Source organism: Dendrobates tinctorius, unplaced genomic scaffold (assembly GCF_039654945.1).
Source record: "Dendrobates tinctorius isolate UK_male_01 unplaced genomic scaffold, ASM3965494v1 ptg000026l, whole genome shotgun sequence".
NCBI lineage: Eukaryota > Metazoa > Chordata > Amphibia > Anura > Dendrobatidae > Dendrobates > Dendrobates tinctorius.
In genome coordinates this window covers 11,980,227-11,995,652 of record NW_027361694.1, presented here as the reverse complement: position 1 = coordinate 11,995,652, position 15,426 = coordinate 11,980,227, and the positions used below count along the sequence as shown (strand labels likewise).

General features: G+C 39.0%; 1 protein-coding gene across 2 annotated transcripts in view; it reads left to right on the top strand.

The window, feature by feature from the left end:
* TMTC4 (transmembrane O-mannosyltransferase targeting cadherins 4) overlaps positions 1-15,426 on the top strand; it is a 190,988-nt gene that overhangs the window by 111,445 nt on the left and 64,117 nt on the right. Inside the window, exons 15-18 of one of the 2 annotated variants that reach the window (XM_073569505.1) lie at positions 6,069-6,183; positions 9,855-9,967; positions 10,459-10,528; positions 12,978-15,119. In XM_073569505.1, the coding sequence (XP_073425606.1) occupies positions 6,069-6,183; positions 9,855-9,967; positions 10,459-10,528; positions 12,978-13,129 (450 nt within the window). In that variant the 3' untranslated portion in view covers positions 13,130-15,119. Of the gene's footprint in view, positions 1-6,068; positions 6,184-9,854; positions 9,968-10,458; positions 10,529-12,977; positions 15,120-15,426 lie in introns of those variants that run through there. The other variant, XM_073569507.1, reaches the window with a different exon arrangement.

The window sequence follows — 15,426 nt, the reverse complement described above, 5'->3', positions numbered from 1 at the left end:
AGAAATCACAGAATAAAGAACAAAAACATGTTTTAAAAAAATATTAATCCAATAAATACATTTTTACCTCTTGTCTGTGCTTGTCTGATTTTACTGCAGAGAGGTTTTTTGGCTTTATTTGATAATGCATATGGAATCTGTTTTCTGTAGTCTATTAATACCCAAAAAACAAGACTGCCACTATCTACTGGTAGCTTATGGAATCTATATTTTCTGTGGTCTATTAATACTCAAAAAGACAAGGCTTGCTGCTATCTATTTTTTATACAAGAGGTTTCTCTATGTTTACATGTAATAGCCTGTCTTTTAAATATTGTACATTAATAGCCTGGGTATTATATTAAGCACTATCTTTCATCTCTTTTATTTGCTTATTGTTTTCCCACCTGTAGTTTATAAGGGTCATTTAGGGCGAGTCTGGGACAGCCGCCGCGGAGTGGGGGCGCCAAATCGTATCTTTTTAGGGTGCCAACCTCCACTGTCAGGAAGGGATAGCAGGCTAGTGTAGGGCTATCGTAGGTTATTATTGTATAGTGTTTGTTAATTGTGTTATTGTACTAGGGGGGTGTTTTTTACCTCAATTTATTAAAGTTTCATATTTTTAAAGGGATTATTTGATTGCACTTTTGATATTTCTTCCCTGGTCCTGTGGAGATTTTTGGGAGGTTTTCAGAAACAATGAAAGAGAGAGAATTTTCCCGATTCGAAGTTCGGGACATCATTGATTTGATTTCAATGAGGTTCAAGTTCGGTACCAGAACCCAAACTTCCACGGATCTGCTCATCCCTACATTGTAGTACCCAGAGTCTTCTGCCGAGGGTTCCGCCTGAATCATGTATTTCAGAGATTTACACAGGAACCCTGGTATGGCAGCTTGTATTTTAAACATCATCTTCCACTTTTTTTGGCCAGTACGATGAAAAAGCATACTTTTTATTTATTTTTTTTTTACATGTTTGTTTATTTTTTCAAATTTTTTACGGACTTCACTGAAGGTGTTAAACAGTGTGTTTTATAGGTTGGGTTGATCTGGACGCTGCGATACCAAATTTTTTTTTTCATTTACTTAAATATACTATTCATTGGTTTAATTTTTTTTTTTTGCATGTTATGATTTTTTTAAACTTTTTTTTTAAACTTTTTTACTTTTTCTAGTTTGATCGCTGGTATAATGCATTACAATGCACAAGCATTGCAATGCATTATACTGGTCAGTGCCTCTTAGACTATGCTCCTGGCCAGCCGTAGCTGGCTGATCCGGAGGTAGTGGCAGTAATCAGGCCCTCACAATAACGGCGCCGATCTAAAGGAAGAGGAAGCCCATATAAAACACACATAAAATAGACTAAAAAAAAAAGGTGCAAATGGAAAGATGAATTTGGTGTAAACAAAATAAATGGTGCAAAACACTAAAAACTCAACAAAGCAAAAGGCACAAAGGAAATAATGAATGTGGCCCCCATTGTCTCAAAATTACCGTAAATCAGTTTTAAACGATGATTGTGAAACTCAAACCATGTCTTATTGTCATGCATTAAAATCAATGTAAATGTGTTAAACACAGCTGAAAAACTGAATATCTAGGGTCAGATTTATGATACTGTATAAAAATAATAATAAATTTTATTTTTATAGCGCCGACATATTCCGCAGCACTTTGCATTTCAGAGGGGATTTGTACAGACAATAGACATTACAGCATAACAATAATCACATACAGTAGATTATAACAAATACCAAGAGGAAAGAGGGCCCTGCTCGCAAGCTTACAGTCTATGAGGAAAGAGGTAGACACGAAAGGTGGGTGGTAACAGTTGCGCTGATTGTATGGACCAGCCATAATGTTAGGTGTGTGACAGTACGGACGCAGAGGGCTAATGGATGCATAAAGCATGTGGGAGAATGATGCGGGGAACCTGGTTATGGTAAAACTTTTGGCTCTGCCACACAGGGATAGATTAGGTTAATGTGTTGGGGTGGTAGGCCAGTCTGAATAAATGCGTTTTCAGGACATGCTTAAAATTGTGGGGATTGGGGACTAATCGTATTGACCTGGGAAGTGCATGCCAAAGAATTGGCGTGGCACGTGTAAAGTCTTGGAGACGGGAGTGGGAGGTTCTGACTATTGAGGATGCTAACCTCAGGTCATCAGCAGAACGGAGGGCGTGGGTAGGGTGGTATACTGAAACAAGGGAGGAGATGTAGGGTGGTGCTGAGCCATGGAGGGCTTTGTGAGTGAGGGTAATAAGTTTATACTGAATTCTGGAGTGGATGGGTAGCCAGTGTAATGACTGGCACAAGGTAGAGGCATCGGTGTAACGATTGGTGAGGAATATGATCCTGGCTGCAGCATTCAAGACAGATTGGAGAGGGGAGAGTTTGGTAAGAGGGAGACCGATTAGAAGAGAGTTACAATAGTCGAGACGAGAATGAATAAGAGAAACAGTAAGAGTTTTTGCAGAGTCAAAGGTAAGAAAAGGTCGAATTCTAGAAATGTTTTTGAGGTGCAGATGACAAGAGCGAGCCAGTGATCGAATGTGGGGTGCAAAGGAAAGCTCGGAATCAAGTATGACCCCAAGACAGCGGGCCTGTTGCTGGGGAGTAATAGTGGAACCACACACAGAAATGGCAATGTCGGGTATAGGTACATTAGTAGAGGGAGGAAACACCAGGAGTTCAGTCTTTGACAGGTTCAGTTTCAGATATAGTGAGGACATGATGTTAGACACAGCGTTTAGACAATCGCCGGTGTTTTCTAGAAAGGCTGGCGTGATGTCAGGAGAAGAAGCGTATAATTGGGTGTCATCAGCATAGAGATAAATGGTCTTTTTTGCCTATAGCCACCAATTGCTATGCAGCTTTCATTTCATATTCAATCAAGACAGGTTTCCGTTTAGACAGTTTAATGAATCTGCCTCATACTTTTTTACTTCAGAACTTCATCTGTTGCATCCTTTTTTATAACTAATCCATTGTTCAGAGTTAATGTATTACAAACAGTTCAGACAGTCTACTCAATGCAGTTTTTAAGAACTGATAAACAAAAAGCAACTGCAACATGGCTGACCCATGCGAAAAAAAAAACAGTCCGTTTTACATGAGTGTGACTGTAGACACAGATGTGTGAATGCAGCCTTATGGAGATTGTTGAAAAGGACTTGGCTGGCATCTGTGCTATTTGATCTAGCCCAGAACTCTATAGATGCCTTATCCCTAGTTATCTGTATTGTATATGTGCAGTGATCCACAACTTCCTTCTCTATTGTTAGTGGAAGATTAACAATGTGTTCTTGCTACTGATAAACCATATTTCTATTACCAAGAATTCATTTCATGCGTCATTACATCGCTTGTGGTTTAATCTGTTTACAATCCTACTTGGTTGGGTATTTCTAAGTATTATTTCAAATTCACGTTACTTTTTAAAGAAAAGGTGTTACCGTCTGAACAGGAAGTTTCAATTGAACGGATTAATTCTGATTAGGACTTGCCTGTAGTTAGTTAATTTTTTATTGAGGGTGACTGAACACTTGAAACCCCATCCAAAGTTCATTGCTACGTGCAAGAGTTTATCAATTAATCGCATTCATTCCAGTAGTTGCAGGAATAATGGAACAAAGGGCATAACTTTACTGCTTTTCAGTTTTGCATGTCCAGCTAAGTTACAACTCATGTTAACTTAGTTGCAATAGTATTAAAACCCCCCACCCTTGACATTTTTTCATGTTTTGCTATCTCACAACCTGGATTTTCACCTCTATTGAGTGTACGGCTTATTCTGGTTGTATGGACAGATACTCCAGTCTCTACTTGGAAACTTTGCAGCTCCTTCAGGGTTACGTTTTCTCTCTGTGTTGCCTCTCTGATTAATGTCCTCCTTGCCCAGGCTGATAGTTTTGGAAGACTGCTTTTTCTTGGCAGGTTTGTTGTGGTACCATATTATTTCCATTTGATGATAATGTATTTGATGGTGCTCTGGGTATCGTCAGAGATTTGGATATTTTTTTATTACCCAACCCTGACTTGTACTTTTCAACAACTTTGTCCTGACTTGTTCGGAGATTTTCCTGGTCTTCGTGGTGTTGTTTGGTTAGTGGTGCCACTTGTTTAATTGTGTTGCAGCCTCTGTGGCCTTTCAGAAAAGGTGTGTATATACTGACAGAGCATCTAACACTTAGCTTGCACACAGGTGGACTTCCTTTCACTACACATTTGACTTATGTAGGTAATTGCTTGCATCATTCATTTTTAGGGGCTTTATAGCAAAAGTGGTGAATACAGATGTACATGGCAATTTTTAGTTATTTGATCCATTTAATTTGTCTATTTTTCTCACTTCACTTTTAGTGCTGATGCATCATACATAAACTGGATTACAAAAATATTTAAACACAGGTTGTAATGTAACAAAATACCGTATTTTTCGGACTGTAAGACGCACCGGACTATAAGACGCACCGAGGTTTTAGAGGTGGAAAATAGGGAAAAATAAATTTGAAGCAAAAAAATGTGGTAAAATATTTAATAACATACTATTATATGTGGTGTTAATATATATAATGGTATATGTTGGAAGCTACGGATAGAAGATGGTGCTATTGTGGTGTCTGTAAAGTACTATATGAAGACGCTGGAAGGTATAAGAATGGGGGCACAGGGCTGATATTTAAAGCACCACTCCAGCACTGAAAAATAACACTGGAGTGCTGCTTTATGATCCCATGGGAGAACTATAACTACCAGCATGCCATAAGATCAGCAGGACATGATGATAGTTATAGTTCACCACAGGATGGCAGAGTGATTTTTATGTGCTGTTATTCCTAACTTTTAATTCTTTCTTGTACAGGCTGCTGCTCACTGTGCTCAGTGCAGGTTCTGCAGCCAGCCAGCCACACTATGGTGAGGTAATGCAGCATCCCATGGCCGCACAGTGCCCTCCTTCTTATGACCTCCCCACAGGTCATGTAAGAGGAAGCTGCACTGTTTGTAGGTCGGTGTCTGCAGGACCTGTGGTGACATCATGAAGAGGCAGGGCATTGTGCTGTCATGTGATGCTCCAGCCCGCCCTGTTCATGACCTCACCACAGGTCCTCCACAGGAGCATTCAGCATCATCAGCACAGCCCCTGCCTGTCAGGTATGCGATCCCTCCTGCTGCACTCTGCTCCTGCCCCTTCTCCACCAGACACAGGTCTCCCCAGCTGCTGCAGTAATCCAGCCGCTGGGGAAGCCATGTAGGTCTGTCATTTGCTGCTCCCCGCTCACTGCTCAGCTGACAGGTGGGCGGGGAAGCGGCTGATGAATATTCACTTCACTTTAAGTATCGGGACCACGTGGTTTCCCCAGCGCCTTTCCTGCCTCCTGCGATCCCACTCCACCGCTGTCCCCTCCCCACCGCTGTCCCCTCCCCACATGCTACATTACGACCATAAGATGCACCCACACTTTCCTCCCAAGTTTGCAGGAAAAAAAGTGCATCTTATGGTCTGAAAAATACGGTAGGTAAAAAGCCAATGGGGGTGAATGCTTTCACAAGCCACTGTAGGTTGTACATTGGGGGTACAATATCAGGTTAATAGCTATATGTTCAAGTAAGTCTAAAATTAAAAAAAAAAAAAAAAGTCACCAGGTCAAAAATGCATAAGCTCTACAAAAATAAAGTACGGTGTTAAGTAGACCACTATTTCTGGTTCTCATAACAAACGGAACAGCAAAAATTTTAAAAGCGGACAAAAACAATTTTGTTTAAATGTTATATAAGAAATGTTTTCTAAGAGTATATTGATGGACTTTATATCAGCATCGGATTAGGAGCACCTAAATTCGTTAAATCAATCAGAACCGTTCTTATGAGGATGCACGTTCTTAAGTGGGTCTTAATAGATTTAATATATCTCCTGTCAGGAAAACAACTTAGTACGGTCTTTATAGACTTCGATAAGAATGGCTACACAGACATACCGAAGATTGACGTGCTCACAGAAAAGTTTTGTTGCTGTTAGTTTTTCAAGATTCTGTGTATATAACATATTATACTTTTTTTTTTTTTTCCTCTTTGATTTCAGTATGCAGATTTAAACAGAGATATGGATGCACTCAATGCCTGGAGAAATGCCACATTTTTGAAGCCACAGCACAGTTTAGCTTGGAATAACATGATCATACTGCTTGATAATACAGGTATGCCATTCCATTAGTCCAGATTATACCTGAGTAATAGAATGTTTTAAAGCTTATAAGCATTTTTATTATGTATCAGCTGATCTTGCATAGGGGTTTGCTTTGCATTGTAGACTTGATTTAATCTCTTATTTAGTTCTCACCTTATGATGGTGTTAGCAGCCATACTGTACTTGAGTTCCAGTCATTAGTGATGACTGGTAATGAAGTTTCCACAACTTCCAGTGCTGGTCCTAGGAACATAAATAAGCATACCTTATCGTTATTTTATTGTGTGTAGGAATATTTGAAGGGAAACTGTCAGCTGATTCATGCTGCTTACACCACAGGCCGTACAACTCGAAGCCTGGCAAAAATAGTTAGAAAATACGTCCGGGAACCATAGGGCTTGGATCTTGCCATGTAAACTCATTAATAGGACTCTGCCAGCACTGGATGACTGTTCACACTAAGTCCTGCCTGTTGGTGCTTCACGGCAGGGCCAATCATTTATATACACCTTCCCACCTGCTTGTTTTCCCTCAATCTCCACCCCACTTTTTTTTTTTTTTTTTTTTTTTTTACATTGAGAGCTCTGGCTTCATAGGGCCAGAGAAGGGAGGAGATAGATGGAAACCAAGCAGGTGGGAAGATGTAGGTAAATGATTGGCCCACCAAGCTCCTGTACTTCAAAGATCTTTGGTGAATTCACTGAGCTGAACTGCGGTGAACTCGGTGACTTTTTCTCAGGGTGCTGAGGTCACTGCAGTTGAGCCTGGCTGGGAACACCGCCTCAGTGACCAGTGGTAATCTCGATGAGGTCACTGCTAGTCACTGAGGCTGAGCTCGCAGCTGGTACGGACTGGGGCTGAAATTCAGCCCAGGAATTTGAAGTCACACAGGCCCTGTCGCCATACACCAGATGGGGATATATTACTAATATTACCTTGGATAGAGGAAGCAAGATTTACTTCAAGACCAATATTTCTAATGATACCTGTGGCCTGCTGGAGTAAGCAGTGGCCTGCTGGAGTAAGTGACAGTCAGTGACTTTGTGCTCTGTCACCACACTTAACAGTATGGGTGTCTTAAGGACACAGATTCTGCTAACAACATAGCAGACAAGGCATCCCAGGACCAGACAGGCCCTTCTGGCATTTGCCAAAAGGCAGTTCGGCCCTGGCTCGCAGCAGCTCATTCATCAGGGTTTCTCAGCCTGGATGGTCGCATCTTGGTACCGTCCAGGTTGAAAACTATTAATCCCCAGACATGGATTACGGTGTGGGACAGAACATCGGACAGGTGAGGTGTATATATTTTTTTTTTTTATTATTATTTTGGTTTTATTACAGGAGACAGGGGATTCAATGCAATGGGCGTTAGGTGAGTATATATGTCTTTATTTTTAAATAAAAATGAAAAAGTATGTTTTGTTTCAATTTCAAATAAAATACTTTATACTTGCTGTGATTAGTAATGGATAGGTGTCTTATAGACGCTTCTCCATTACTAAGCTGTGGGCTAGATGTCACCAGACAATACAAAGGTGACATCAACCCCACAAATATGAACCCCAGTTGCCACCGCTAAGGGCAAGTGGGAAGAGTCAGGCAAGGCGCCAGAATTGGCGCATCTAATAGATGTGCCTTTTCTGGGCGGCTGCGGGCTGGTATTTTAAGGTTGGGGGGGTTAATATCCATGGACCCTTACCAGCCTGAGAATACCAGCACCCAGCTGTCTCCTTTAGCAAGGCTGGTTGTCAAAAATGAGGGGACACCATGCCGTTTTTTTTTATTTAAATTGAGAAAAAACATGGGGACCCCTCTATTCTTGATAACCACCCTTGCTGAAGCTGACAGTTGTGAGTTTTGCCTGGCTGGTTATCAAAAATACAGAGTAACTCACAACTTTTTTAAGTTTCTTTATAGGGCAGGTGATGGGTGATGAATGCTCCCATTAGCCTCCGCCTGCTCTAATTAATATTAGCGGCAGCAGGTGTTGGCTGATGGGAGTAATAGTCCCATCAGCCACTGCCTGCTGTCACTGTTATCAGTTGAATATAACACTCCTCATTCTCCTCAGCTCGTGCTGATTGCCGGCAGAGCAGGGGAGAATGATGAGAGCAGTCTTCAGCATCCAGTGCCGGGGAACAGCGCTAACTGTACTGCTGCTTCTCAGGCGCCAGTGCGTGTCACACGGATGACCTCTCTGTGTGTTATACATGTGCACGTGTGAGGGAGGTTATGCAGCCTGTGCTGCTGTTAAAAAAAAGAAAAAACTGACATGTCAGCTTATTTTGCGCATGGGCACACGGTCCGTGGAAACACACCGAAATGTACACAGACCTATTCACTTGAATGAATCTACATGTATAAGTGTCTCCGGTACATGTGAAAACTGTTACTACACGTACTGGAGAGACAGACGTCTGAAAGAGGCCTAAAGCTGAGTGCAGTGTTCAGCATTGGTTCTTCCACAATTGTTCAATTATGAATCAGCGTAGGGTTTAATTTAATTTACAGATTGCCATGAGGCAAATAGACCCCAACTAAAGATTCTGTGATGCTAAAATATAACTTATTTTCAAAATTAATAAATTGTGCTATTTAAAATAACAGTGTCTGTATTGGTTCTTAGATAGTTGTCCTAGCTGCTATTTATTTTCTTTTTATAGCATTTTTTAGAATTGTGATATTCAAGGGGAGGCAGTTTTCTTTTTAAATATACAGTCAGTGTCTATTGGTACTCACATGCCCAAAAGTGGTCCGTGGCCACTCTATGCCAAGAGTTATTGAATAGAACAATATGAAGGTAGTATCCCAAGATTTACAGACCTGATATCCCCATAAATTAAGACAACCAGATTATCCGTATATTAACATAGTATTAAAATGGTTAGTTTTATAACAGGAAGTGGATAACCGATTATTGGAATCGTTATTGAGAGGGGAAGAATCTAATAATATCACGATTCTGTAAAAAAGGCTATAAAAAGTAAATTTATTTATTTAAATTAAATAGCAGTTAGGACAACTATCTAATAATCAATACAGACAATGTGATTTTAAATAGCACAATTTATTAATTTTGAAAATTAAAAGTTTTCTATTTTATCATCATAGAATCTTTAGTTTGGGTCTACTTGCCTCACGGCAGTCTGTAATTTACTGTGTTCAGCATTAGACCTCAGATGGCGCTTGCCCGCTGTCACTTTATTCTAAAGGGAATAAAAGTTTCCGATTCTACTAGTGATGAGCGAGCGTGCTCATTTTAAGGTGTTATCCGAGCACACTTGTGTGCTAGTAGTATTCGAGCACATTAAAGATACTCTATGTTCAGGTCACCATGGCTGCATGTCTCATGGCTGTCCGACAGCTGCAACACATGCAGGAATTGCCTGTTTGTTAGGCCAAAGACACCCTATTAGCGCACAAGCGTGCTCGGATAGCGCCTTATCAGAGCACGCTCGCTCATCACTAGTTTCTACTGATCAGTACAGGTACCAACACATAGCTGATGACTTGTTTTAACTGGATAATCCCTTTAATAATTAGCCAATTGTATTAACATAAAATTTAATTTTGCACATTTTCTGAACACAGAATATATGCATTTCCAATCATTTACTCCTTGTTATATGTTGTGTTGAAATCTGTTTTGACAAAGTTATTTTTCTTTTCTCCTATGATTAGGCAATCTAGCTCAAGCAGAAGCTATTGGAAGAGAAGCCTTAAAACTATTACCACATGATCATTCAATTATATTTTCACTAGCCAATGTGCTTGGAAAGGCACAAAAATACAAGGTTGGTCTGTGATCATATGCCTTAATTTTCATGTTTGTCTTTCCTTTTTACTGTTTTGTACTGTAATTTACAGGCATAACTTTCCTACTGGTTCCTGTAGTCCTTTAGTACATTTATTCCATAAGGTGTATTTTACATGTTCTTTTATGTTATCAATCGGAAGTCTTTACAGTAGATTTCATACCGTAATATCGCTGGTCTGACATTTTGGCCACATGAGGGCAGTGTTCTTTTGTGGTCTGCTGGGTAAGGTTCTATTGCTAGTAAGGACGGAGTAGTAAATACAGATAATCACATAAATGCGTGTACAGCATAACGCACTTTGAGTTGGGTTGAGAATTATATATTATATTGTTTTTGATAAATATAGCTGATATAAATGATAAAATAAAAGTGAAAGCATATTCAGACTCTCCTTTATGAATAATACACATATAGATTTTTTCTTTTTGTCTGACTAACTGTACAGACTTTGTATTGTTTTATTCTAGGAGTCTGAAGGTTTGTTCCTCAGAGCCATTGAAGCTAACCCCTCATCTGCAAGTTATCACGGCAATTTGGGTAAGAGCTTTTTCCGAGTCCGTCATTTACATTTTAAAGCGGAATAAACTGTCACACTGTCGACACATATACTGCGAGATATTTTTCCTATTGATGGAGTGGAAAATTAATTATCAAACAATGCCAAGAATGAAACGTCAAAAGGCATATGTTTAACAGTCCATTCTCACTGTGTAGTAATTGAAAAGGGTAAAATCAATTTCAATCAAAAATCCGTCGGCACAAAAGGCCCACCTATCGGAGTGAAGCCATTCCATTATGAGGAGATGACTGTTAGCACTGTAAAGGCCTCCTTGTGCAGACTCTTTGTTTAGGAGCTGCATGAATAGAATTAAAAAATGGAAAGAGCCCCTCTGAGGCCTGCTCTTTCTTATAGCACAATCCTGTCAAAGTTTTCAGGGCACGCTGAGTTAAAATGCTCATGAAAGGCAGGAGCCTTGTGGAGCAAGTGGACATGGTTAAACACGGATGCTCCTTAGGTCAATCATGATATTTCTTTTTTGGAGCCATTGATGAGATGATTAGTTCCACTTATTACATATTTCCTGTATTATTAGGCGGCAGATTATACAGATGCCCGATATTGCTAAAATGGTACTGTGTCCATATTCCATAGTATTCCTCCACTTATGAGAATTTTCTATTGTTATACATTTTACTGTCATAGTTTTGTCTATTTCTTCGTTAATTATTAACATTTCCGTTAGAAGTTCTGATAACGTAGAACATTCAGCTATGAACTGTCCAGATTAGAGAGGGGGTAAAGGCCAATATATCCTGACAAGTATCAGTGATGAGGCTGCTCAGTACAAACCCAGTGAGTGTTTACTTCTGACACTTCATATACTAGTTGTATAGAGATGTTCTATGTAAATGCAGTGCACCTATCCAGGTAGCATGAGATCCGGTCCCTGGAGGCTTACAATGTAACAGACAGGAGGAGAGGAGCAGACTACAGATTGGCCGTGCAGCTGTGTTTGAATAGCACTCTTAATTGAAGCCATCGAGCTCAGCAGTCTATGTAGTACATCTCATTAGGCTACATACACACTGCGCTTCTCAGCATTCATCATAGCTTCACTTACACATTGTACCAGGGAGTTTGACGAACATGGCTCGTGCTACAAAAGTAAAATGAGGCAAACCACACAAATAAAAACCTTATTCGCACATACCGTTTTTCCACTCAATTTTTGGGGAGCAAAGAAAGCAAACTGGAGTGTTTTTTGTGTAGAATTTTTCCTTTTTTAGACCTGTGGTGTATTTTTATTTTTATAAGCAAAATGTAAATTCTTTCAGGATTTTACACATTTTTTTTATCTTGTGAGATCAAGGAAGTTGAGCAGCGTAAAAAAAAATAAAAAATGCACAGAAACAGGATCCATAGTAATGTGTAATTCCTTTTTTTGTGTGTGTTTTTTGTGGCAACTGTCGGCATTTTCATTTTTCCTCTGTGTTAAGATACCCTTAGATAGGGTTCACACGGGCTTTGAGAGGTGGACATTATTTTCACATATTGTACTTATTTGTTTTTATACCCAATTTGCCTTTTTTATTTATTATTATTATTATTATTATTATTATTATTATTATTATTATTATTATTATTATTACATTTGAAAATATTTTTGTGGCAACAAAATAAATGCATGGCTCATAGAACGTCAACTGTGCATTTTAATCCCATCATTTGTAAAATCTGTCTCAAAGAACAATGTATGGCTTGGCCATTTCCGTCACTGCTCTAGACTTTGAATGGGGCAGCAGTGCACAGACTTGATTACTGCTGCAGTCATTTACATAATGGACCACAGTTTCCCATCTTAGGCCTCATACCCATTGGTGATTAAAAAAAGGTCTGATTTCTGGACTGTAAAAAAGGGTGGAGTGTTATGCCAGTGTCATGCGATTTCTATGCAATTTTTATTCTTTCCATCCGTTTTCTATCCGTTTCACATCCGTTTGCAATCCATTTTTTTTTCCCAGCAACTATTTTTCTACAGTCATTTACAGGACCATTTACAGTGTTCTATACCACAGAATGGTAATGTTATCCGTTTAAAATGGATGGAAAACAGATGGTCTGTTTTTGGTCCTTTTTTTAATCGCACCCATTGACTTGTATTGGCGAAAATCACTGCAAATCGCAGCATGCTGCAATTTTTTTCTCAGACCGATTTTGGATGAGAAAAAAAATCGCAAGTGAGATGTCACCCATTCACTAACATTGGTCAGAGTGCAATCCGATTTAAAATCGGATTGCAATCATCCGATTTTATCGCCAGTGAGTATGAGCCCTAACTGATTTGTGGGCATCCCAGCGGCCAGATCACACAAATCATACAGTGAATAAGGAATAAATGTTAAAGGCAAGATTACCCATTCAAGGAGTAAGTGTGCCATTTGATCAGAGTTTTGCATTCACTATTATAACGTGTATATATTTCAGCCGTGCTTTACCATCGATGGGGGCGTCTTGACTTAGCCAAGAAATACTATGAAATTTCAATGAAGTTAGATCCGTCTGCCTCTGGGACTAAGGAGAACTACAGTTTGCTGAAACGAAAGCTGGAGCAGCAGGCAAACAAGAGGCAAATGTGACCGGTCTATAGAGCGTACCAGATCTCTACACCTGATACAAATTGGATGGACATCTCCTGACTTTTCAGGCAGGAAAAAGACCTTAGAAAATGTACAATAATAGAGGTTTTCCAGATAGGAATATTTGTAAGGTGACCCCACATTACTTTTCCTATTTATTATTAAGGGGTCAGGATGAGTGCAGAGCCGTCAAGATCTTGTCCTGATGAGCCCTCCTGTATATTCTGTATATTGTGCACCTCTTTATATCTTTTTACGTCAAGGTTTTACACAGGTCCGGACTGTTCACTGCTACACTCTGGTAGATGTAGAACATAACTGAACAGATTTCTTACTGTATTATTTATTTCTTTTGTATTATATGCTGCATGTACCACTGTGGGTGTGGGTTTTTTGTTTTTTTTTTCCTAAGAACACTTTTTTTTTTTTTTTTTTTTTTTTGGGAGAATCTTTACCAAGCTTTAATTTATGTGTGTTGCGAATACAGTCATTTTCTATATATCCCATGAACCCAGCCTTACATTGTGTGATGTGGAAGTTAATTATGTATTTATTTAGGTAAGCAGCCAACTTGCACAGGTCAAGTATAAATGTGCGATGTCATTGGAATCATAAAAAACATTTCTTAAGAGCTATGCACATAAGCCAGGACTCATGCAGTAATGTAAACCGTGTCTTGTTTCTGTTAAGTTTTCAGAGTTTCTCATTAACTTTCAGGCTCTCTTCATATTTTGGCCTCAGTTCATCATCATTTCTTTTTTTTTTTTTTTGTTTGCACTGGCATATTTTGCCTCATATTCATAAAAATGGCGCACAAAGGGTAGATTTATCAGAGCTGTCTAATTCTTAGTGCAAACTTAAACTGCTCCAAAGGTTCATGCTGTTTATAAATCTGTCTAATTTTACGTCTGTGAACTCTAATCCTGTCTCGTCTACATTTATTTCACCTGTTTGTTGGCTTACTTTGTACCAAAAATGTGCATCACATTAGACCACACATCCCAGTTGGGCAAGTCTTTAAAAAGTGTCTAAATCACACAAAAAAGGGTGCAAGTCATGCATAAGTGGTTTTGTTTTGTTTTTTTTGCAACTAATGCTGGGATTCTGGCATATTTTATTTTGATAAATACGGTGTATACAAAACTATTTGATGAATTTGCAAAGATCCCGTAATTTGTGCAAATATTTCAGTATGCTTTTGTGACATTTCAAAAAGATGATTTGGCCCAAATATATCTGGATAATGAAAACCAATCCCACAATATTGAGGAAATAAACAAATGCAAGGACTGAAAAAAAACTAGCTTAAAAATGGAGCAAAATCTATAATTTGGCGCAAACATAAAAGTGCCTAAAAACCAAACTGTTACTCTAAAAGATGGTTATGTTTTAGGCCATTGCTTAGCTCCACCCTACAGAATTGGTGATACAGCTGGATCTCCATACTCGTGTAGTAGTCCAAATTTATCACTGACTATAGTAGAGAATGGTTGGCTGTGCACATTGATTCATACACAAGCACTGGTTATGTCCCAGACATCAAATGCATAGTGATTGGGAATTTAAATTGTCATCCGTGTCTGCTTTGGGGCTCAGTGTCTGTATAGTGCTGCGGAGTATTTTGGGTTGATATGTTTACTACACTTGCTTACATAGCACCAAGTCCTTTTTAAAAGAGACTTGTGGTTTGTCCTGTTCTTCATAAAAAATATATATCTTTACTACACAGCCAATTCCTTACCATATTAGGAAACAAAAGCTAGTCACATTGTTGGTTCAGATAGTTTTACTTTATAACTGCACCATGAACCTTAACATTTTATGGATAGGAGGTTGCTCTGCACACACCTGTATGGGTGCACTTCAGACATTGTGTGAACTTTGTGGTTTGTCATTTTCATGTTGATACATATGATTTATCATTAGACTGTTACTATTTTCCATCTGTCATTGTACATTAAAAAATAAAATATGGAATTGTTTGAGCATTTATTTGAGGAAATAATTCTGGGAACTAGAAAACGGCTCCACCTATAAATGTAATAGTGTGCTAGGATTGTATTTTTAGCAGCTCTGTACTTGAATACCTATTTCTCCATATAATATATTGCTACAACAGCTCTAACAGTATCACATTTCCTCGGTTTATGACAGCTGACCATTAAAACAATTTTGGGTGGAGGGAAGAAATAACAGTAATTGTGCTGTTGTCCATGATACCTTTTTTCCAGATCTAATTTGGCAACTCCTAAAACTAAAAGAATGCAATCTTGTGAAAGTAGAACTTTTAAATGTAA